Source organism: Protomyctophum parallelum, assembly GCF_964188405.1.
Source record: "Protomyctophum parallelum genome assembly, chromosome: 15".
NCBI classification, from domain to species: Eukaryota; Metazoa; Chordata; class Actinopteri; order Myctophiformes; family Myctophidae; genus Protomyctophum; species Protomyctophum parallelum.
The window spans coordinates 11,181,182-11,206,136 of record NC_139710.1 but is presented as its reverse complement, the minus strand read 5'-3'; the positions used below and the strand labels follow the sequence as shown (position 1 = coordinate 11,206,136).

The 24,955-nt window shown below is 41.7% G+C and overlaps 1 protein-coding gene across 7 annotated transcripts in view; it reads left to right on the top strand.

Annotated features, from left to right (window-relative positions):
* Positions 1 to 1,030: 1,030 nt before the first annotated feature.
* The window catches only part of LOC310872777 (membrane-associated phosphatidylinositol transfer protein 2-like), a 55,252-nt gene continuing 31,327 nt past the window's right edge, over positions 1,031 to 24,955 (top strand). For 5 of the 7 annotated variants that reach the window (XM_083784887.1, XM_083784890.1, XM_083784888.1 and 2 more), the window contains exons 1-2: positions 1,031 to 1,676; positions 19,819 to 20,077. In XM_083784887.1, coding sequence (XP_083641013.1) covers positions 20,000 to 20,077 — 78 coding nt within the window. In that variant the 5' untranslated portion in view covers positions 1,031 to 1,676; positions 19,819 to 19,999. Of the gene's footprint in view, positions 1,677 to 1,698; positions 1,735 to 19,058; positions 19,187 to 19,818; positions 20,078 to 24,955 lie in introns of those variants that run through there. The other 2 variants (XM_083784886.1, XM_083784885.1) reach the window with 2 other exon arrangements.

The window sequence follows — 24,955 nt, the reverse complement described above, 5'->3', positions numbered from 1 at the left end:
AGGTCAATGAGGTCCTTTTTACCGGCTGCAAAAATATATGGCGTCCCGGCGATTACGGGCTGCAGTCTGAAGAGAGCAAATACACTGGGAGTGGGAGTTCTCCGTGGAACTGTCCTGGTCACGATACACTTGATGAAGGGTAAAAAGGAGGGCATTATTAAGAGTTAAGTCCCAAAATACTATGTAAAGCTCGGATGACGCACTGGTGAAGATGAGAAACTGAATAACTACTAAAAATCAATCCTCTCACACATATAACCTATGCATATATGCGCTTCCATGAGGCTAAGCTTGATCGCTGTTTGTTTTTGTGCTTCTTCCTTTCTTTCATCAGTCAGCCTGCTCAGCCAATGAACTGTCGGGAATGTCTTCTTCGTCGTGGCACCCTGCGACTATTTTGAGACACTGTTGCCATCGCGTGGATTTTTAGAGAGGATGCAATGGTGTGAGTGTGACAGGTAGGTCTACTTATGTCTATGGGCCTACTGACGGAGAGCTTTGACTCGTGAACGTGATGTTGAAATGTTGTGACGTAAACATTTCCCCATTTCTGACCTGTCATATATCCATGTATAGTTAAAATTAATCATAGAAGTAGTTACACGAGCCCGGTGTCACCTACTCGTAGCCAGCAGCACCATTGAATGACCTGACCACAACACCACTTCGGTTGGTAAACCTGATAGCATTAGCAGCTGCGATTTGAAAGCAACCACCGGTGTGCACTGGACTTGACTTGGCGACCCGTTTTAGTTCATAATGTAATGTAAGACGTACAGTACTTACACTCATGTCATTTAAAAAAATCAGACGAGTCTGAAGCGAGTGGTGCAACAGCATCCCCTATTGGTACTCATAGTCACATAGTCCCATAGGGACAAAGCTGTTCTTTGGAGTGGTTGCACCACTCAAAAAGACTAGACGTTTTAGCCAACAGGAGGCGTCATGCCATTGGGCACCAACAGGAGGCGTCCTACACTGAGCAGTACAATCTGCTGTGTGACTTCTCGTATCCGCTGGATCGTGTCTGAGGACTGAAAAGCTACTTGCGCTTCGGAGTGACAACAACTCAGGAGGGCGAGTCATCTTCATCCGTATTTTTGGCTATATCCTGGATTTTAGAAGGTTGCAGGAACTCGTTGCCTGAGAGCACAACGCTGTTCTCCGGGCGGTTAACGCAAGTAGCTCATGTGGACTGTGGCTTGGAAATTCAAGGACATTTACCTAGGCTACTTTGGCCTTTTCTTTCGATTGAGAAATTTCGGTTTGTGGCTCCTCGTCCTCGGTGCTACGATGTCGTGAACAAGATTTTGTAAACAAGAACAGACCTGGGCTGGACATGGTGATCCAGATCATCAAAAAAAGGCTGATGATGTTTCTCTGCACATCGTCATTTTTTCTACATGCAGCCATACCTTTTAGGAATGGTCAAGTGGCGACGTAAAGGAAATTGGTTATTGATAGGTTAGTCGATACTAGAATAGAATCTAAATGGGACAATTTCCCGTATTCACCAAGTACTATTTGTTTGAAACACATCTGCCTGTTGTAAAGAAACCGTTGTCGCCTGTGCCATGGCACAAAATACAAAGAACAACCAATGAACTTTGATTTGGTGAATGCTGGAGTGTTCCGTATCGCCATATGTCCATGGTGTATCACCCATGCAGGACCAGGTACGTGATGAACGTTGCAAGCCGTCAATTTGTGATTACCATGCTGCGATGTTGCTAGGTAACTAACTGGCCGGTTTGGTGTAAAGAATCTGTTGCATCTATTTATTTTATTTATGTATTTATGTATTTATTTCCGAAAGTACATGTTTCTTACTTATTAACATTACTGACCATATAATACTAGTTATCTGTTGGCCCTTATTAGGGAAATGGACAGAAGCTTCAACTTATTAAATTGGCGTCTGTTGCAATGCATTTACTCTGCTTCACTGCCATTGCTCTTTGATAACATACATTCCACTCATACTCCACGTATTACAAGTTATTAAATGCCGTTTTGGTACATCATAACAACACCTGTAGGCCAGGCTGATAATTAACATCTTATATCTTATTTCATGTTGACATTACAGTGGACAATATAGAAATGTTTCATGCAGTATTGAATCATGAGGGGGATGCCATGTTTCCTGATACCTTTCTTGTTGTGTGATCTTTCAAATGTATGGTCTATCTAAGGTTTATGGATCTTTATTTTATAACCTCATTGATTCCTCTTAAGTCTTTATCCTGGATAACAGTTGACTGACATTCTTTTTTCTGGAGGTTATTGGAAGGATACGTATATTTGGAGGACAGGGACAGGGTGGTCTCATACCTTGTAGTTGCTTTCACAGATAGCTGTGTGTGAGTCTGTCACACTGAGGTCAGTCAGTGTAATGAAGTGAAGTGAAGCAAAGGAGGAGAGAGTGCTAAACTACAAGGTTTCTCTAAACTGATCTTTCCAACAAAAACTCTCAAACTCACTTCTCTAACCTCTCTCAAGGCTGATTCTGTGTTTATGAATTGAGATTCAGCCCTCTTCAAGACAAGGCCTGGGTGGGTGAGTCACTGAATCTGTTCTGACTGTGGAAACTAGACCTGTTTCCTAGACCTAGGTGATTGCTCTGGGGGCGGGAGCTGATTCAGGGATGTTCTTCTTTATGTTCCACCGCCATAGCCTCGGAAACCCAGACGTTTTTATTTCCAGGTCACTGCCATGACCCTTTGCTTTATTTGCAGTATTCTAAAATGACATAGAATATGAATACTAATCTAATACTAATTCTGAGACCAATTTGTGACCAAGTCATAGAAGTGAGATTTGTATTATATCCAGAAACATGCTTAAAGTTATTTTAACAGAGGAATAATTACAACAGAGTGGATGTTGCAGCGCATTCTTGTCATTGCCAGGGCTTTAGAACGCAACAGAAATATATGGCTTCCCTAGTGCAATCACAGTATGACATGTCAAAACTTGCCATGTACACTGTAACATCATTTTAACGCCTGCCTGCATTCATTGTGTATTGTGTTACACAATGATCTTAAAGACTATCTCTAAAGTCATTATTTTTGTTAATTTAATCTAAACCCAGAGTAATAAAGTTAACTAAGTGTAGAGTCTACATGAAAATGACAGAATCCTTGCATTATTTTGATGTATCTGATGTCTGTTCTGTTCACAATGTGGCCTGCATCTGTTCCTGCGTATGCGTGCAACACTGATCATTTTACTTTATATTCATTTCAGATTTCAAACATGTATAAAAACCAACACTGAATAATGAAATATAGATATTGGATATTGCAGATTTCAACTATTGCTGTCTTGTAAAAAGTCAGTGAGTCACAGGCTCACAGGATATGATATGACAAGAGGAAATGTGTCATAAAATGATTATTGCTACATGTTCTTCAACCAGATGTGTGCCTACTGCCCACGTGTGGTGACACGTGGGCAGATGACAAGCTGAAAAGTATTGATTTATATAGTAATCAATTTCACAATATTCTCTGGCCTGTCCCGCCCCCTTTGAGGGGCGGGTCTTTAAATAAATTGTTTTTGAAACGTTTATGGAAAAATGAATGGGAAATTCCTTTCCTGTGCCCTCGTCGTTCTGACTGCAAGTTCTGCAACGCTCTATAGAGGCTTTGACCGTTGCTGTTACGTCATTTACTTACCTTGAATTTGATCATTGCACTTCCACTGACATATGCCTAACAGGTTGGGGGGATGTGTGTAATTAGTTTCTGACATAACCAGAGGATCCGCCTATTAATCGGTGTCTTATAAATATTCAATTTTCCTGTTTGTGATGTAGCTTCTTTATGTGGGCAGGGCTTTGACAGCCTGCTATAGAACCTTGTGGTGCTCTGTCCTGTCTGTTTGTCCTGCCCCTTTCGTCTGACTGAGTGTTGACTATTGGACAAAATCTAGAGTACATGTTAAACTGTTGCAACCTGTAGGCAAACTCTCTGGGACAAAAACCCCTCTCATCTACATGTAATTGGCATTCTTTCTGTCTCTCCTTAAACAAATAGTTTGGATTTATTTCTAAGCCAAAGGCATTTTTTATTACTGGAGTATGCACTAGCTCCTGGTCTGAGTATAGAATTCCACTTCCTGTGATACTTCTAAAAACCTAGTCTCGTGTTTCCAGACTGTTGCCTCTCATAATTTTCAAATGCTTCCTTCATACAGTCTGGAGCAAAGGAAGCTCTATCATGAGTAAAATATATACCTGACGTGGATATAAACCGGAAGTGGAGACTCCTCCCCACTTCCGTTTTGTCTTTACAGTCGTGCAAATTTATCCTAATATATTAAATAGAAATCATCTAAGCATATATAGCATGCTCCAGACTATATAGCATTCAGAGATTGTGGAATAGTTGTCTGGCTATGTGAGACTACTAAAAACCTAAAAATGTTCGGTGCATTGACATACCAAAATTAGATCTCTGAAAAGTCACATTTAAACAAAATTCACACTATGTAGTTATTACAGTGCACCTCTTTGTTTTTGGTCCTGTATGTTTGAAAAATATTGAATTCTGAACACCCTGAATGTCACTAAAATATGAAACTCGATTGATACTGCATATCAACAGACAGGGATGCTCCACTAAAGGCCTATCATAGTCCAGTTTTCGGTGAAGAGCTGACCAGCAAAAACTACAACATGACATCACGCCGCGGTGGTCACCACTTTCTCACACAACACATCTCTCTGTGTGTGTTTTTACTAACTACCTCTTCACCGAAAACAGGACTAAGAATAGGCCTTAAGTCTACTATTTGTGCAGTCTTATCAACTCAGACTTGTTTCTGGGTTATTATTAAACACCAAGAATACTAGAGGGTTGTTCTACAGGAGGGCAGTGATGGGGTGGTTTAAATGGGATAGCTTTTTAAATCTGCCATGGTGTGTTTTGCAATAATCTAGTCTAGTGTAACAGAGATCATTAGACCGATAACCTACCTCAAACCCTAACCCTAACCGCAAGCATGGAGCAACGCATGTTAGACCGCATGTCCGACAGTTGTTTCCGCATGTCGGTGTGTCTAATCTGCATGTGCATTCCTGTACATCACATCATATAAACGAAGGGAGGCTGTGGCTCAGGAGGTAGAGCAGGTCGTCCAATGATCCGTGGGTCGGCGGTTCGAATCCCTGCTCCTCCTGTCTACATGTCGAAGTGTCCTTGGGCAAGACACTGAACCCTACATTGCCTCCAATGAGTTGGTCGGTGTGAGCACCATTGGTGTGGGAAGTGAGGACGCTGGCGTCGACTGTTCGCCGCTTCACCTCCCAATGGATGAATGAATGAACCATTGTAAAGTGCTTTGAGCACTTGGAAAAGCTCTATAAAAAAAAAGAATTGCAATTCATTATTATGCTATTTTTGTATTTTAGGTTAAAAAAAAAATATATTATTGATCATTGTTCACAATTGACTAAAATACATTGTGATAATCTGTATACTGTATGTATGTTGAGCCTAACATATCTATAAGAAAATGTAGGTTTTCAGCAAAAAAACTAAACAATTACTTTGTATAAATTAGGCTTTGGCCTTCAGCTGTCAAGAAGACAAATGACACACTTGCATAATCACATTTTCAGCTCAGGAAACAAAACAAGGCACACTTCCTGTCAGTTAACTTTGTTTTGACATCTGTGGCTGCTTACTACAGGTTTTTGTTCCTTTCAGTGTCAATTATTGAAGCTGAAGAACGTACTCCGGGCGTTCACAGAGAAGGCATGCCATTAGGACACAATACTGTACATTACCTAGGCTACCTTCATGAGAAACCCTACTGTATCTCGAATTTGAACTTTTTAGAACATCAAATACCACATAGCACATTGTGTGTGTGTGTGTGTGTGTGTGTGTGTGTGTGTGTGTGTGTGTTAATACCTTTTGTTAACGTCATCATAACCTGGAGGACCTCTATAGAGGGTATGCACGTGACATCATCATCATACCTGGGAACGCCTACTGAGTAGGGGAAAAAATACTTTCTGTCCTTGACAGCCCATACATCCAAACAGAAAAGTCCTATCTGATTGCATTAAATGATGTTAAACGACATTAAATTCACTTTGCCACTCGATTTGCCATTCATTTCATGCATGGCCTCTATTGTAGTGTGTATTTTTGGCACAGAGGTGTTGAATCTCTCACTGTGTATTGAGTGCAATGTGGTGAACAGAAGGAGATCTAGAAGAGCCACTTGTTCTTTGTTATTTAGAAGCGTCTCACTTCCTGATCTATTTTCTACTGCGTTACACAGAGTCCCCCACCCCCTCCAACATGAAGAGGTAGTACAATTTGTGTCATGGGCCAAGTGATAAGGTGGATACCACCAGAGATAGAAATCATTAAGTGGTTCTGAACTACAGTTGTTAAACTGTTAAAATACCACCAGGCCTCCTTTACTACTTTTATACAGTAGTAGAGTGAGGTTGCATTACTTTACTTTATATAGTAGATGGATATGCTTTATTGAGGTTGTATTCCTTATATTACATGAATTAGTATTACACTGATTGGCCTTTGCTCTTTTTTTCTTCTTCTCCAAGGACCATAATCCTTACAGTTAATAATTAGTGTGGTTGTCCGTAGGGGCATAGTAAAATACTACTTGGGTGACTATTATAGAGCAACCCCAAAACTTTGACACGGTACTCTTCCCACAGTTTTGATGTCAAATCGACCAGGTTCATTAGGAATCGAGTGCTTGCATTTTGCCAATCTGACCACTATGTAAGGCTGGGTGTTATAACCGCAATACCGTGGTTGTGTGTAAGGCATACCGGGGTATTGAGTTCGTAACCGCAATTTTGTTTTTATATTTGCATTTTCATCCCACGATATTGTAACCCATTTTTCATCCGGTGCCATTGTCAATTTCCTAAAATGTAATCCTGGTCGCTACACTCCCTTTGCCAACCTGGGGAGAGCCCCGAACTGAGCTCATACTTCCTTCAATGCAAGAGGAGTGAGCAAGCCGCTTACTGCGCCACCATGCCCATTATATATTATTATTATATATTTTTATTTCAGTCAAGACCAAGCCTTTTTAGGTATCTCTTAATACCGCAATACTGACATACTGTAGTTAAACAGTGATTTATTACCACGATAACAAAAAGATCCATATCGCCCAGCCCTACTGCTATGCCCATTTGAAAAGGTTTGGCACTTTGAAAGAAAGTTTCCCTATTTGAGAGTTAATTGCCCTGGGCTATCAGTAAAACAAAATGTATATGCCATAGTACGATGACGTTGCTTACCGACAAGAACACGTCTCAAGAACACAGTTGTGCGATGGACAATAACATGTGACCAGATTTGACTGAGAGACAAATTCCAGCTTTTCACTGGAGGAGAAAAACGTTTTATTTATTTTCCCAAAATGAGTTAATCGCACAGACAGACTCTTCACATACTAGAGCATGTCTGAAATAAGTGTCAGAGCTGAAATCGACATGTAAATATGAAATAAATGCTTAAACATAATTATACAGTAGCTAGGTGTAGTGTTAAGAGTCCACAGAAGTGAACCTTTCAAGCCTGTTTTCTCAACTCGCTGTTTCTCTGCAAGACATTACTCTATAAGCCATACCTCCAAAACTGGTGGGTCAAACTGAACAACTAAAGGCCTATTCATAGTCTGGATTTTTGGTGGTGAGCTGACCACCGCGACCACCGCTGACCACCGCAAAATAACGTTGAGCGGTGGTGAGTAAAAACAGAGAGAAGGGCTGGAGCGGTGGCGGTGGTTTGCTCTTCACCGTGGCTCGTGACGTCATGTTGTAGTGTAAAATCCAGACTATGTATGAGCCTTAATACGTCAATTTGCTTTCATATGACATGAAAAAACGAAAATTAAAAGAAACTCCAATGGTAGTCTCTCAGTCAAATTTGGTCACAAATAATTTGAAAGCAAAGATAATTATTGTCTCTTGATATCACACATTATCACAAGCCCAGCCTTTTCCCCCTATGTGAGGGGAGTGATGAAAGGGCGGAGAGGATGTTAATTGAAGCCCTAGAGATGATAACGGCAGTATCCGGAAAACCAGCGCAAGCTAAAGCCCACTGAGCTGTAACCGTGCGTCCTTGCGCAGGCGGATCTCAGCATGTCAAACATGGCTGCCACAGTTGCTGAATTGATCAAATGCAATTTGACTGTTGTCTTTGTGACTAAATGGCTGATGTGATTAACAAATCATCATCCAGGCAACAGAAAATGCCCTGATATACCGTATACAATGTTGGTAATTTGGACGCTTGGGGAGAAGTTTTTTAATATATATATTATATTCATTAATATGAATTGTATAAGACTAAAAAGCTAGTATTTCTAGTTTTCTACTACTCATTTGAGGGTGTGTGGCGTTAGTCTGGCGTAATTACATTACTACCCCTGACCTAACCCTAACTTGCACACGGGTGAGTCTTAACTGGCCATGTATGCTCATTTGGGAGGGGAAGCATCTGAAACTGAAACCCCCAGACCCCACTTCTCCTGGTCTAGGCTGTTGTATTAATGCTTAGTTGAATGTTCCTCATGATTACTAGTATGCAATTTTCTTATAATATAAGAAAATTGTGACAGGAAAACATTTTCATATATTATATGAAAATGTTTTCCTGTCACAATTCTGTTTGCATAAGCAAACAGTAAGAAGAAGGACTTCTTTTAGGTAAAACTAATCTATGTCAGTGGTTCTCAAAGTATTCTTTACGACTGTACCCCCACTACAATATAGTAGTTTCAGCCGAGTATCCCTTCATCAGCAAAGAAAACATGGCTGATGATGAATTATTGGTGATTATGTTTGCTTGTTTTCTTATCCACACATTCTACTTTTTTTTGTAAAATGAACGACGTGCTACGCCAATTGAGCAAGCATATTGCATGTGTGTGTGTGTCAGAGAGAGTGAGTTAGTACTGTATGTACATACACCCCAATACTACCTACAGCCCCCACCACAGTCCTGCTACCTCAGCTCCTTTAGAAATGAGATGCTGATGTTGATCCGTTGATGGGGACTACATCAGTACAACCTGTCCCCACGCATCCCTGATGAGCCAGGTGATTAATGACACATTGCTGCTAATGCTCCCACATGGTGGACTGGCAAATGGAAAAAGGAAGAAGAGTAAATGTTGGTGCGGGTCTGCACCTTGTCCCCTTAATTCCCTACAGGCACCGCTTGTCCTGCATACAGTAGGTGTGAGGGACTGCAAAAGTTCAAGGAAGAGTGTGTGCACACTGCACTGCATCCTATTTGGGGAATGGATACGTCATATAATTCTATAAGGCCGATGGGCACAAGGAGAGAAGAAACAGGGGAGTGTGCGTGTGTGTGCGTGTGTGTGTGTTTAGTAGAAACACAGGAACTCGGGACTCAAATTAAATAAAGTTCTAAATCCCCAGTAGTTTGGACTGGCTAATCTAATAAGCATAAGGCCCTTGTCTGCTTTGAATTAGAAATGTTGCCCTCCCAAGTAACATGCGGAAGTGTTGCTTAGTCAAATTCTCTTATTTGCATCTTGCGTGCAAACACTAATTGTTGGTTAGTTTGTGTCAATGTGCGGTATCGGGCTGCATATGCTGCTCACTTTGTTTGTGTTGCTAGTCTGTACCTCCATCCCCCCACCACTCTCACAGCCTTCCACTGTCTCTGTCTGTCAGCACGCTCTGACTCACTGCGTTCATGTCAAATGAAAGCGACAGCGCTGCTCCTTGTCACTTTACCCACGCGACTCGTTCTTTTCCACTGGCCGCAGACGCCTGATTTCTCCACGTCTAAAAATAGTCACTGTCAGATGCTAACCCCCCCACCCCCCACCCCTCTTCTTTTTCACTGGCAGGCTGAAGTCTCCGCATTATGCCCTCCCTTTACCAAAGACTTCCGTGTCATGGAGGTCTTCTTTCATCGCCATTCAATGTTCTGTGTGTACGTGGGTGTGGGGTGAGGGGGGGGGGGATCCTGGGGAAATCCTAAGGGTGCCTGCATATTTTGAAAATATAACTTCAGAAGATCCCATTATAGGAATATCAGCATGTAAAATGTGTAAATAGTACTGCTGAGAGTTGCCATTTATGGTCAATGTGAGAGAGCAATGATCTCTCCAGCTGTGAGTAGAAGACCTTTGGGAAGAATGCATGAGTTATACTGACTACACGAGGGGGAGGGGGGGGGGGGGGGGTGGACTTTGGAAGTTCATCAGGAGCCAGGAGGAGATTGTAGTGTTGTTATGATACTTATTTTGAGGTATCCTTGGTTAAACTTACAAACTTGCACAGGCTGTGCAGTGGGGTGGTTTGTGAATTCTTTACTTGGTGAGCTAGTGGTAGGCCTACATTGGTGAAGTTTATAATTATTCGTTTTTTAAGATTTCTTAATTTGCTAATTATAAATAATAACTACTTATGCAATATCCGTTATGCCTATTGTGAGAGTACTCATTGTACCTGTTTGTCTGTCAGTCTATGATCCTTTTTACAGACGTGGACGTGATAGCCCATGTTTAACAATCTATTTGTAACTCTCCCCATTGCCAGTCAGTATGTATCTCATTTTGTTTTAGTTTTTTCTCAGTTTTAAGAGCACATGAAGGGTTCAATGGGTTGCATAGTCAATGGGTGTGTGTGTGTGTGTGTGTGTGTGTGTGTGTGTGTGTGTGTGTGTGTGTGTGTGTGTGTGTGTGTGTGTGTGTGTGTGTGTGTGTGTGTGTGTGTGTGTGTGTGTGTGTGTGTGTGTGTGTGTGTGTGTGTGTGTGTGTGTGTGTGTGTGTGTGTGTGACCTGAATGCTACCCCAATTAGATGACTGCTTAGTGTGAAGGCTGCTCAACAGTGTGTGACCCGAATGCGACTGAAAATCATCTGCAGGGGTCAATAGGTAGTACTCTAAACAGACAGACAGGGGGACACACAGACCTTTATTGGAGCGGTGTGCACTGTCTGTAACCCCAAGAAGGCTAAACTTTTATTTCGAAGGGTTTAGCCGGAAGCGGAAGCTGGGTCATTCAGGCTGCCACAAGAGGGCCTGTCTCACAGTTAAAAGCATGGGAGGCAATGTTTGGAACAGACAGTACAGGGGATCACACAAACAAAGAGAAATGTTTGGACAATGAAAAATGCCCAACTTTGGATAAGCGATTGAAGGTGGATGGATGGTTTATTACTTTGTTCATATGATCACTAAAGTTAAGTTGCTTTTGTAAAATATGGCCATTCCCATTATAGTTAGGCCTGTCATTGTATTGTGGTTAGCATATCCAACACTGGTTTTATCTAAGAATTTCAGAACAGAAGCAAGTCCTCGCCTGTATTTAGGATTGTGCTTGGAAGAAGTCCGTTATCTAGATTCTACACTACAGGTATCGTGCCATAACCAGAAAGCCCACAACACAGTGGCTTGGTGAGGAGTATGACAGTAGGAAGTTGAAGGTAGAGAGACAGGAGAAGGAGATATCAGTCCTGCTAACGTCTGGTCTCCATTCTCTTCGTCAGTCTGCTTCCATCTTGGTAACCAATGTGTCTCCATGGTAACCCCCTGTTAAAGGGATTAGGCCTTAGGGCTCAAAAACATGTTTTATAAAAAATATACCCACAATTTTATTTCACATTAACTAATTAATTAAGGGTGACTGCCATACTATTATCTGGACTGATATGATTAAGTGAATACCCTAGAGACAGGCCCTGGGAAACATCACTGCAGCTTGTACTATGACTTGCATATTTGCATTGACCCCATATTCAAATATTTTTATTGAAATGTTCAAATTGTAGAATGTAGAAGAACAGACAACAGACAAAATAAAACAAAACAAATACAAAACAAAACAACAAACACCCATACTCAACATGCATATACAGTATATAGTGTATAACGTGTATGAAATGCAGTGTAGAAAAACAAAAAACCGTATGCTGAAATCAACGATAACTGGAATAAAGAAGGGGGGTTGGCCAATGGTCAAGTAGAAAATACAACCTCAAAGTAGCAGTTGACCCCATTAAAAAACGGATACAAATAACTTACAAAAATGTAATAGTTTCCCTTACTGTAGTCTTTTGTTTATGTAAAGTAAACTACAGAGCTTATGTAGTTGTAGTTTTGCTTCATTGTTTAGTTGCTGCTTGTTCCAATTGGCATTTTATTGTACATCTTAGCATGGCATGCTTACTTCCACATTACATACAGATACAGTCAGCCACGGACATTACCAACTGTGTGGTTCCCCAATATCTTTCTTGGGAACTGTTTCCCACTCTGGCAATCAGAATTATTTTTATTTCCAAACTAAAGGTGTAATACAACAGCACACACATACAGTAGATATCAACAGTACGTTTGCTGATGGCAGAGTTGTAGCAAATTAATCACAATGATTCAGACTTGTATATCTTGGCGAAATAACACAAACAGTTAGTGGCATCAGGCCCGCCAGAGACATGGCTTAATCTCCCACATAATAGCCAGTTTAGGACTGCGTAATGTAAGAGTTGAGTAAATGTAATTTATTCAAAGCTGAGTTGGCAAGATTCTGAGGCATTCCTGACAAGTTACAGGCTCCACAGTGGCAAGGTGGCTTTAATCAGCTTCTTGTTGCTGAAAACCCTTCATGCAGCTTGTCTATCTCTATTATGATCTTCTGCTCTGAGGCAAGTTCACAGCTTGAATTAGTAAAAGTATTGACAAAATGGGATACAAAAGTGCGGATAATAATGTATCTTTCTTCTGCTGGCTGGGTTACATAAGACTGTTCTCTGCAGTTGATTCTGCCAGAGCAAGCTACCCAGGCAGAAAGACAGGGATGGCAGCTCCCATTTAACCCCAGCACTTCACTGATTAATCCAAGTTTAATTTGCAAATAAGGTCATCTAATCTTGTATTTCAGGTGGAAACGTGTTGTTTAGAGACTTATTCGGTGTGAAACAGGTCCATTTGGAAAAAACGATGGGCTGATAATCACCATATGCCCCATACATACACAAATGATGGGCTGCAAAGCTCTCTGCATTCACTCTAATCAGTGGGAGCTGGTCTCTACAAACCAATCACAAAGCTGGGAGCTGGCTCTAGAAACCAATCACAGAGCTCAGAGCTGGTCTCTACAAACTAATAGGGCCAGTGCATAGGGAGGAGTTTCACTCAGAACGGGTTATTCTGGTTGCCATTTTCCTGCCTACCACTGGCTACCAGTAGGCTAGTAGACTATAGTAGTAGGCTGCTAGGCTATATTTTCCAGCCTCACTGTGGAGACATATACCATTGTAGATCTAAAATAAACACTGTATGGTTTGGGTGTCAGATGACAAAATAACATAACCTTGAGCCACAACAGTAATGGGTCTGCCCTGTCTGTTTTTATACTCTTGTCCATTCCACCGTGGGCCGTCATAATTATGTGTCCATTGTAGCCTTGCAGTGCGTTGACTGTCGGCGATATCAAATAATTAAATGCACGCTGTATGGTTTCTTTGATTTGGGTGTCAGCTGACAAAATAACATAACCTTCAGGAACATTCCCAAACACATGTATGCTCTGCTCTCTACCTGTCCACAATAGAGCATGACAGTGTAATCAAAATAATAATGGTCAGATTGCATACAGACAGATTATTTATTCACTGCGGAGAGAACACATGTTTGACTGATCACTCGGAGTCGTCACTCTGGTGGTGTTTTCCCCCCTCTCCCTGGTTCCGTAAGGATATGTCCACATGTCTTCTCGTCAAGTAGCCTAGCATCCTACTAGCCTACATGTAGGCATAAAGATGGCGCCCAAATAAGCCAAAGTCCTACCGAACGTGTCACTATGCCCTCCCCCTATAGTGTGTGTGTGTGTGTGCCCGTCGCTACATGCCAACCTCTGCGCACACACTCCCTGTTTCTTTCAACACGTTGTGCTTCACGAGTTCACGTTCCACAGCCGTCTGTGTGCGCTGACTGTGGCGTGGGAACGGTGTGGGCTAGCGCCTCTGTCCCCTCACTGGTGCAAAACTGGGTAGTAAAAACGGGGAGTGACCGTTTCGACTATGGCATTAAAAGTGTCTGGATGCGTCCCCCCCCTCTATGGGTTGCATAGAAAGGCAACCAATCAGAACTCAGTCAGCGGGTGTCAGTATGACTAGCATGTCAAAGTTTTCATGGGTATTCATAGAACAAAAAAATTAAGGCAGTGGATTATAAACAATTTGCGTATGATTAATAAATTGCCACTGCATGGTGCTTTGCTCTGATGCCTCTTGGAGGACATTAACGTTTTCTAAATCTAAGTCACTTTGGCTATTGTTACTGTGCTTTGTCCTTTTCATCCTCTGTAAATTAGTCATTTTTAGAAACGGCTTTGACTTTCAGGGCTATATGAGAAAGTGGAGGAGGAAGATGGAAGGAGAGTATTTTTAGCTTTTCCCTTGTAGCACAAGGGCCAGTTGTGTATCCTATTCTCTGGCCTCATCCCAGGGATTTGGTATTTCTATGTGCATCTTCCTATTGGTACTGTAGTAATACAGCTGGCCTACATGGCAGTTTGGTGTGGTTATCTGTTCAGGTCAAGTGGAGTAATGCTGTGTACTGTAGATTCTACAGTACACAGCATTACTCCACTTGACCTGAACATATCTAGAGTATGCAGGTTCGATGCTGCGTCCATATTACAGAAAGAATACAGTAAATATAGATACTTCTAGGTACTTCCTCAATCCTCTTCACTCGTCTCTTACATTTGTGTGTAAATACAGTTGCTACATTAAAATAACATCCTGGATGGATTGGATGATAAAGGTTGTATCTGCATGCATTTTTAATTGATAAGGTTATTGATAGAACAAGCGTTTGTGGGCATTAAGCTGCATGAGCTCTTCATAGCAGAGGGATGGCAAGCACCCCCCCTGTGACCGCAGATCACACACAGCCCAGGCCAGACAAGGTTGTCTTAAGCCTTTTGACATTTTAACAGGATCGAAGGATAAGCCCAGAAAGCCAATCATGGGTTCTCATCACAGACATAGGACTGTGTTTGTAGTGGTTGTCATAGCTAGAGCTGCTTCTGCAATGTCAAGGCAAAGTTGTGTGAAAACGATATGTGGTATTTTTGGCAGACCACGGTCTAGTATTTTCCATTTGTATTTTGAAGGGATCTTATTTTTGGCCAGCCTATTGGTCAGTCTGTAATGAGGGAACCCCTGCCCTCCTTCCTGCTCCTCTGGGGGTGTTACAATCTCCTGGGCAACTCCTGAATGTAGTGCCACTCTGAGAAGTGGATACGGCTAAATTTAAACGCATGCCACCAATGTGGACTCTAGGAAAACGCCTCCTGTGAGCCAACACCTACCTCCCAGGATTAATTTCTGACTGGTTCTCCAAGAACCAGTCAGCCGGCACACACTATAAGGCTGTATATAGTGTATACAGCCTTATAGACAAACCAAAAGGAGAAGCGTTTGAATAATAACAGTGCTATTAGAATCTAGGAAAGATTTGGTTTGAAACTGGAAAATGTACATATAAATGTGATGCTATAGATTGACAGATAATTAGAGATGTGGTACATTATGTTAATGTGGACCTTTTTGAATGATTTTCTCTATTAATATAAAGCACACTGGGGCTAGTACATCAATCACTGCTATGCAGTTTTAGAAAATGGTTGCATCTACACTACAGTATTGTATTATATTTAGTGTTAGTTTACCCTAGCCTCAAATTAAAATGAATAAATGCTGACTGTGACACCACTGAGTGTACTGTAAATGACTCTCTTGTTGCCTCAGGCAGACTTGGACCACAGTGCGTCATCTGAAATGGCCATGGGTGAGGAAGCCATGACTTACTCAACATAGTTCCCACTTAACTACAGATGACTGCCGGTTTAACCACTTTCACTCTGGTGTCCATCGTTTGGGCATGCAATTATAGACCAAAAAAAATAGATCTATAAGCTCACAGCATGTGAGCTGGTAGATCTGCTAATTTCGTTATTCTTCAAATAATGAAAGCAACGTGTCTGTGATTAAGTGTGGTAGGCAGAAGTACAAGTCATGTACTAGTTATTTCTTTACCTCTCCTCCTTTAATGCATCATGCAGACATTGGTAAGTAAAAATGTGTCTGCAGGAGCAAAGCCTTCAGGTTCCAGATCGCTGTGCTGTGGCATGTGCACTGTGCACAGCTATTGCGTCACTACTCACGGGGTAGCAGAGGCTGTATTTTTAGAGGGGAATGGGCATATTCTCTGAACGAACAACGTCAGGCACTCTGCTTACGTATGGTAGGATTATTGTGACCAGGCTATTTTTAGGTTTTGTGTGAGTGTGGTTTCTTTCTAGGTCAAACATGGTGCCAGCGCTCTCTCTAGGTTGCTGGTGGTAGATTCATGGCAGCAGGTTCCGTTCTGTCCACATAGCATCTGTAATTCATACTTTATCTTTTGACCGCATTGCTGGATGAAAATAGTTGTATGTTTTTTGTTTTATGTGAAAGGTCAAATGAATTTACATTATATTTAGAGAAATTAACAGTCTAGCCCCAAGCTTGACCATGCTGTTTTTGACCACTGTGCTTAAGTTACTGTATCGGGCTAAGTCACAAGTTACCTGACACTATTTACAACCACCAGATGGATTACAGATGGAATTTGTCAGAGGCAGTTTGGTTGTGTCAGTTGTTGCTTGTGGCTGGTGGTGGTACATGAGTTGAGCTAGGGTCAGACAGACATAGATGAGAGAGGGAACTAGGGAAGTTGGAGAAATGATGAGTGAGGGGGTGATGAGTGAGGTGTTAACTTTTTTCTGAGCACTAAAAGGGTTGATATATTAGTTTTCCTCCAAGTTTCTCACACCTTATTATAGTGAAGACTAAAATGTATAATTGAAATGAACTGTTAAAACCGGGTATATAATTCACATGTATATTACAGTATCTCGCTCTGCAGCATCAACAACCCCCAGCCTCCTGTTACATGTAACTAGACTGATAGAGTCAGTGTACCAGCCTTCTCTCTTCTCTCTCTCTCTGTCTCACTCCTCCTGAGTTTCTCTCATTCCTCCATTGTCCTATTCTTTCACCCTTTTGCCTCCTTGTTGCTTTCCATTTATTTCTTCCCCTTCTCTCACTTTTGAGATTGTCTTAACTACAACTCTACAATTGTCAATTATTTGATTTGTTTAATAGATATCCAGTAAAAGTCTTGTCCTTGCTATGTCACATTGAATGACTTTTATGATGGGGATCATGGGGCAGCCGTCTTTTACTTGGTTGACTTAAATCAGAAATGCATGCTCTCAGTGCTTTGTTGTTTTCTGCAGCATAATACTTGACAGCCCACATTCAGTACCCGTCTTCAAGTACTTCAAGTAGATTTTCAAGATTTTCAACAGATTTAGTAGTGTAACCTTAAACCTACTAACCTTCCCTTCCTAACCTCCTACAGTACCGTCTCAGTGGGTTGGACCCGGGACCCATAGCCTATGTAGCCTTATTGTTTAGTTTCCTACATTTAGTTTTTGTGTGTAGCACGGAATATGATGATTTGATTGGCTGAGCACCCCTCACTTCACATGAGTGTGATTTTTATTATTTCCAAAGATGTTCACTATTTTTCACAAGTAAAAACACATTAAAAATTTCAGATGTTTTTCAAAAAGAATTCCGTGAAACAAAAAGAGGAAAGAATTCCATTAATTTGAGGGGAAAGAATACTGTTAAGAAGTAGTGAAAATAGCAGTTCTTCACATTGCGATGTGTTGTGAGCTTATAGATTTTTCACTATAGTTTGGGTCGTGGCCTCAAGCTAAAAAGTTTGGGAACCACTGGTTTAACCTGTAGAAGCCCTTCAGACTCCTCCTGGACCCCAGCCTCCACTCCATGGCATCTCCAGCTAGCCTAGTTTTAACTCTGGCCTCCCGAGACGAGAGCGTGGTTATTTTAAGCAGAACATGGTGTCCCGCTCTGATTTTGTCAATGTGTTGTTCTGTTTGTACCATATAACAATGTACAGTATATATTCCTTTTTTAGAAAATGCTGTAAAGAAGGGAAGAGAAACGGAACACTGTGCAGCCAACCCTAAACTGTCACACTCCATGGTCTCTCAGCATGCTTGAGGAACTGGGTGGACCCTGTGTTCATCCCTGAGCTTACCTCATTAGATGAGTGTGTCTGGAGTAGAGTGACTGTGGGCAAGCCCTTGACAGGTTGAGGACCCTGGGCACTATGGCGACACTGCCCCCCACCCCCCAATCTAACAATCCGGCTGAATGACGCAGTGGGAATATTAGTGTCATTAGTGTGATTAAAAGGGATGGCCGTGCGCCAAGAGAGGGGTGCAGTTTCTGCCATGGCGTGGAGGGAGGAGAGAGCGCATTGGGCTTATGCAATGCATGTAATCATAAAGTGGATGACCACAGGCAGTCAGGGCTGGCCAGGTCTGTTCCGTTTTCATCCTAACCGAGTGTCTCTGGTTATGGATCATGGAGTATTCCTTCACAACCAACCACAAACGGACATATCTAACCCATCCTTACTGCATTATTTGCATGCTGCATGGTTAGAGTTAATGTTTAAGAAAGACATTGTGGTTAAATGAACTCCCAGTGTGCCATTTACACGGTTCCCTTGCTCTGTCCACATTTGGCTTTAGATATTATTTCCCTAGAGGTCACAGACGGGCCTCTCCAGCTCACACACTACATTGAGTGTTATGTGTATGTATAACCAACACCTACCCCTACCCCAGCGATTCTAAAACAGCTCTGTGTATAATTCCACGGAATGCTGTTTGTGAAGTTGCAAGCAAATATAGGGTGTTCTTAGAAGGTTATGTAATGCTCCCCTCTCTGAACAATTGTAATCCCTCTTATGCTGAGTGAGCCCCCCATGTGATGGTGCTAAAGAGTCGGGAGAGACAGGGTTACTGGTAGTAAGGCACGGGTGTTCTCTGTGAAACTAGTCAGGTGTGGGCTCTACTCCCCCACCGTTAGTGTATATATAAGAGTCCATCTTTACAGTAGGAATCTAGGACGCTGGATGGAGCCGCAGCACTGATAGTCTTCCTCGGAGCCAAGACTTGGACCTTATAAAATTATGCCAAGCAATATGTCCTGAGCAACTACCTCTGTCTCCTTCTATGCCGCTTTGTCTGGGTTTAACTGTAAGCCTTTAGAATGTGACTTCTCTTTTTGTTACCGCTTATGTAGTATATTGGAATGGAACAGCATCTGGGAATACTTTACGTTTGACTTCTGCACTGTTTTTGTTTTCCGCATGGGTCAATGTTCATGTGGCTCCATGGGGGGCATTAGCCTTAGCAATTGAAGCTCAATTTGGAACAACCTACCCACTAACATAAGAGGGTGTCTATCCTTTTCATCTTTTAAGGTCCCACTAAAAGGATGGATCATGGACAATCAAACATGTGAACATTTTTAAATAGGCTAATTAGTTTTTTTAAGGGTCCTTTATTTTAGGACAATACCTTTTTTACAGTTTTCTTTACCCTTTTTGTAATTACTTTATATGTACTCTTTTTATATTGTTGCTTGTTTTCTGTATGACTACGGATGGAAACTAGCATTCTTGCTAAATCTGGTGTATTTACACGCCATTGTATGTGTGGTGTTCATTAATATACGCTGTCCCTCCCAAATAAATGTATGAATTTAAAAAATGAAATAACAATGTCACAGGGGTTTAGGATTTAATATTTTAGCAATTTAAGTGGAATATGTTATTTCTATTCACAATTTGCTTACCATAGTCTTTTTTTCCCTCACTCCCCCACAGACACCATCGATGAGGTCTTCAGCTGGTGATTTGACGGATCACGCATAGGAGCCCCCCTTCCCCCTCTCCCTCCCATCCCATTCCCTGTCCATACTTCCTTCCTTCCTCATCTCTCCTTCCCATTTCTTCCCCTTGTGGATGTCCTCCTCTCCCCCCATCTCCACTTCCTCAAAGATTCGCCATGCTGATCAAGGAGTACCGGATCCCCATGCCCATGAGTGTGGACGAGTACCGCATTGCCCAGCTCTATATGATCCAGGTGAGGCTGTCCATACATGGCCAATGCCATACATGGCACCAGTGGAACGCCTTCATCTGGTGAACAAGAGGCTAGTAAATTCTGGACTAAAGCAGGCTGTTGGAGCAAAGTTTGTCACAACACTTTGGTTTTTCAAAACGAGCTGGTCACGAAAGTGCTTAATTATGTGGTGATTGGTCACGCGGAGTCTAAGACTGGACTAGTGGAACAAAAAGAACAGTGTGCTGATAGATTAATCCATTTTAACTCTCTGAAGCTACCTATTTCCACCCATAACAGGCTGTGTGTTATGGGCACACAGATAACTTGACATTATGCTTATAATAAACTGTTAAATCTACCCCTGAGAATCATGTTCTATGCTCACCACTACTGAGAATAATCAGGATTAGTTGAGTGGTAATGGAAGTTTGAACTACAACTGTCCTGTACAGGCATAGACGAATCTGTGGAGCGGTACCCTGTAGGCCAGGTGTATGCAATCAATGCTGATGTGTCACACTGCGTTTTGATGGGCCACCTCAGCTATGGCTGTGCTGAGGGCACCCCTTTGTGGATTAATCTATAGAGTTGGGTCCCAACCGATGAGTAAAGGCTGGGAACGAGGCTATAGTAGGCCCCTAACAATCATTTTAATTAGGCTATTTATGTGCATTTTATGACCTGTTTCCGTATTTTGTTTGCAAACTAGACTAGACGAGAGGACACAGGCATTCATGTAAGTGGCTAAAGCTGCATTCAGACTTTGAATAGTTAGAGTGGTGCGATTAATGTTCATACAAATTCAATGCAAAGCCGAGAAGTTGCGTGAACAGGGTGACACGAACGGCCGCCTGGTATTTTCTGTGCGTGTAACTGTAGCGACCTTCGCACCCACCCCGACTCCACATCGTGTCCTGACAGCCATTGAATCGGCGTTGATGTTGTCCGGAACCCTGTTTTTGGCTGTTGGTTTTATTCATCCAGTTCCAATTGAACTGATTACGGGGAATGATATAGTAAGTAGTAGATAGATATAGCAGGAATCATAAATATAATGAACCGAGCCTTCTTGGGTGAACGAGCGGGTCCATTTAGTTACACTCCCAAAGTTAAATTACTGTGTCTACAGCCAATCTGCATGCGATGCGAGTGACGGCCCGGCTTCCTTCCCCAAACACGGGCCAATTGACGATATTCAGACTGCTGCCAAGGTGCTAACTAGGTGCAACTTACCATAGACAGCCCATTCATCTAAACAGAAAAGTCCTATCTAATTGTATTACATTACATTGCAGCTGTATGGAACCCTTGAATTATCCTCTTTCAATCTGTAAAGTTTTTAAGTTTTCTTAAAAATCCACCGCAGACTGGTTATGAGCTACTCCCTGTCAAGAAATCCCTTGCAGGTGATTTTTGAGTGTTGCAACCACTCCAAGGAACAGCAATGTCCGTGTCCGCCCGCCTATGTGACGTTAATGAGCACGAGTATGACTATTAGTACCAGTAGGGGCGCTGTTGTGCCAGAAACAGAGAGAGATAGTGCTGTACTGTTGCCTGCTAATGAGGGGGGGGGGGGGGGGAGTTGCAACACTCAGTTCACTCAGTGTGACTTTTTTCCTAAGTATTGGAGTTTGCATTATGTGCAAATTCAAGACGTGTGCAGGGCAGTTGAGTGATTATCCAACAAGCAGATGGCAGTGGTCTGAATATCGCAAATTGATGTTCGTGTAGAGTCGATGCTTGACGCACCACAGTGGATTCAAACCCACAAATAGACACAAGGCTTTTTTTCGCCTTTTATTTATTGAGAATTATTTATTATTATTATTATTATTATTTATTGAGAATTATTCAGGGTTTTACAATTTATGCATATATTACATTAATAATGTTTCAATTAAAAAATTTAAACATAATTTAATTTAATTATAATTTAAACAAATATGATCAAAAGCATAAAATATCGGCTGATATTGCCAGTACCGATATATGATGACTGCTTCATTGTGCATCCCTACTGTTGACACACACACACACACACACACACACACACACACACACACACACACACACACACACACACACACACACACACACACACACACTATTATCTCAAGAGTGACAGAGTGAAGTGAAGATGAATGACTTCCAAAAGCACCATGAGCAAACAGCGTGAAGCAAGACACATTCACAGAATGTCAGGAGAGGTGTTAAAACTCCTATATTTTAATTAAAAGTGATGGACTGTGAAAGCAGTTAGATTAGTTTGTTCAGTTTCACAAAGGGTGAGGGGAATATATACTGTAGTCTGTACTATGGAGTTACATTCTCTGCTTCCATTTTCTTCAACAAATTTCAGGAAGAGTTGCCAGATATAAATCTTAGTATGGACCCTTAAAGAGACAAGTAAGACGCGCAAACGCGTGAAGCGAACGCAGCTCGTGTGTGTGTGGTTGTGTGTGTGTGTGTGTGTGTGTGTGTGTGTGTGCTACAGCTGCGCCCTGTGTGTGTGTGTGTGTGTGTGCTATAGCTGCGCCCTCTGGTGGCGGGCGGGTGGTGTAACAGCGTGACACACACACACACACACACACACAGACATTCAGCCCTTGCTGTCATAGTAAGTGGCTCACTGCGTTCGCAAATATCTCATCTTCTCTAGTTTGATATTGAATAACCTCTTTGATCCATTGAGAATAAGTAGATATGGTTAGCAGAATAAGTAGATATGGTTAGTTAGCAACACCAAGAAGGTTTTGAAAACAATACAACATTTTGTATTATTTACATTAGTCACAATCGGGTCAAAACCAACTTATTGTCAGTACATGTGCAGCAGCATTCTGGACCAGTCTGTACTAAAATAAGAATAAGGAATGCAATAATCCAGCCTGGAGGTAACAAATGTGTGTACTAGTTCTTCTGCATCTTATTGCCTGATTTTTGTTGAAGGCTGTCATGGCAGTCATTGAAATTTGTGTGGGAGTTAGTTTTGTCTGAATCTGTAGTCCCAGGTTTTCAGAAGGTTTTTTGTACCAGTTACTTTCCCTGAGCTTTGTTTCATTGGATCAGCACAAGGATTATGTAAAGAAGGATAGGACAGAAACATCACTTTCTTGGTCCATCAATTCCGGCGGTCAGATTCGTCTGTCAGGCACTGGGAGGCAAACTGGAACTGGATTTTGCACAGAATACATTGATGTCAGTGACAGACAAGAATATGAATTAAATAGTGCTGTCGCCACACAGCTAGAATGTCCTGGGTTCGATTCCCACTGGGGACGCTGTGTGTGTGTTCTCTCCTCCGCGAGGTGGGGTTGGCGAAAGGGCCTTTCTGTGTGTTATGTTCTCCCCGTGTCCCCTAGTCGGGTAGGTACCCTACTAAACATAAGCATGAGGTCAGTCCGCTGCCCCCCCAGGTTGGCAGAGGAAGTGTAGCGCCCAGGATTACATTAGATAATTGACACTGGGGCCCCTTTTCCACCGGTTGGTTCCCAATGGGAACCGGTTCAGTTCTTTTTGGTTCTTAGTCCATTGAGTGTGCAAAACCATACCTTTATTAGATTGTTATCACTATGAAACTTCCCCAATTGAGTACTTACACGAAGACAATGATTTATTGTATTACAACATTTTCATTTTTAAATATGCAAATGAGGCTACAAATTAGAGATCAGCGGATGAGCTTTTTTGTCACCTGAATCCACGTGTGTGTCATCATACTATAATTAACTCAATGTCTGAATGTCTGTCAGAAACACCGCCGTATCTCCTCACCAACTGCACCAATCGCTCCCACTTTTCACACAGGCATTGACCATAATAATATGGAGGTCTTAACGAAGCCCTTTTTCCAATTTAACAAATTATAAATTAATGAATTTATCAGTGAATAAAAAATGCGAAAACACACCCAAAGTACCCCCCGCAAGTATTTTTCTTAATGAACGGCAATTAAATATATTTATGGGGGGGGAGACTTTGTGCGTTTTAAAAGCTATAATAACCATATAGATGCCATTAATTTATTTCCTGCATATTATTTCACCCACGGTTTATCCGATATTAATTTATAATATATTGAATTGACCCAAATCCACCCTAAACCTGCGGTTACCCGCGGCAACCGCGGCTAAATCCGCCACCCGCTTGTCTCTACTACAAATTATGTAGGAAAATATGCAAAATAATCAAAAATATGAAAAAGCTAAATATATAATATATAAAAGTGTTATGTATACATTTACTTTCGTATTGATCCTATAAACAATTTAATATAAGTTTAGTTTTTCCCACCAGTTTTGGAGCTCTGGCTCATGGACTAATAACCAAAAAGAACTGAACCGGTTCCCATTGAAAACCAACCGGTGAAAATGAAGGTATACAACCTTCTGAAAACCTCTGCTGTAAGTGTTACATAGAATGTTTCTGACACGTACATGTGACTGTGCTCTTAAATCCATAATAGCGCTCTCTGTAACAGTGCCAGGATATTTTGTTTACTGCCTTCAGTGCCTTGTCAGTTGTTATTTTGTTTGCTATTTATGATCCCACTGTTGTCCCACATACTGTAGAATTGTAGATGGATAATTCGGTTGAGCTGCATCACTGCAGATGAGTGGGTGGACATGCCCCCAAGCAAGCAGCCATTTTTAGTCGATACAAACTAGTTAAAAGTGCCATGCTCCCAGAACCATGTTCCTGTCTTTATTTGCCACTTTATTGGGCATCTTGTTCTGTACAGTGACCTGGAGTGACACATGGCATAGGGCAGGTGATGCCATGTGTCAGGCATATAGGGCTTATTTAGGGCTTAGTTGGAAAAATGTGTTTCAACTGATTGTGTCATCATTTTTCAGATGAAAATCGGTTGTTTTCTTAAAGTGTCAAAGTCAAACT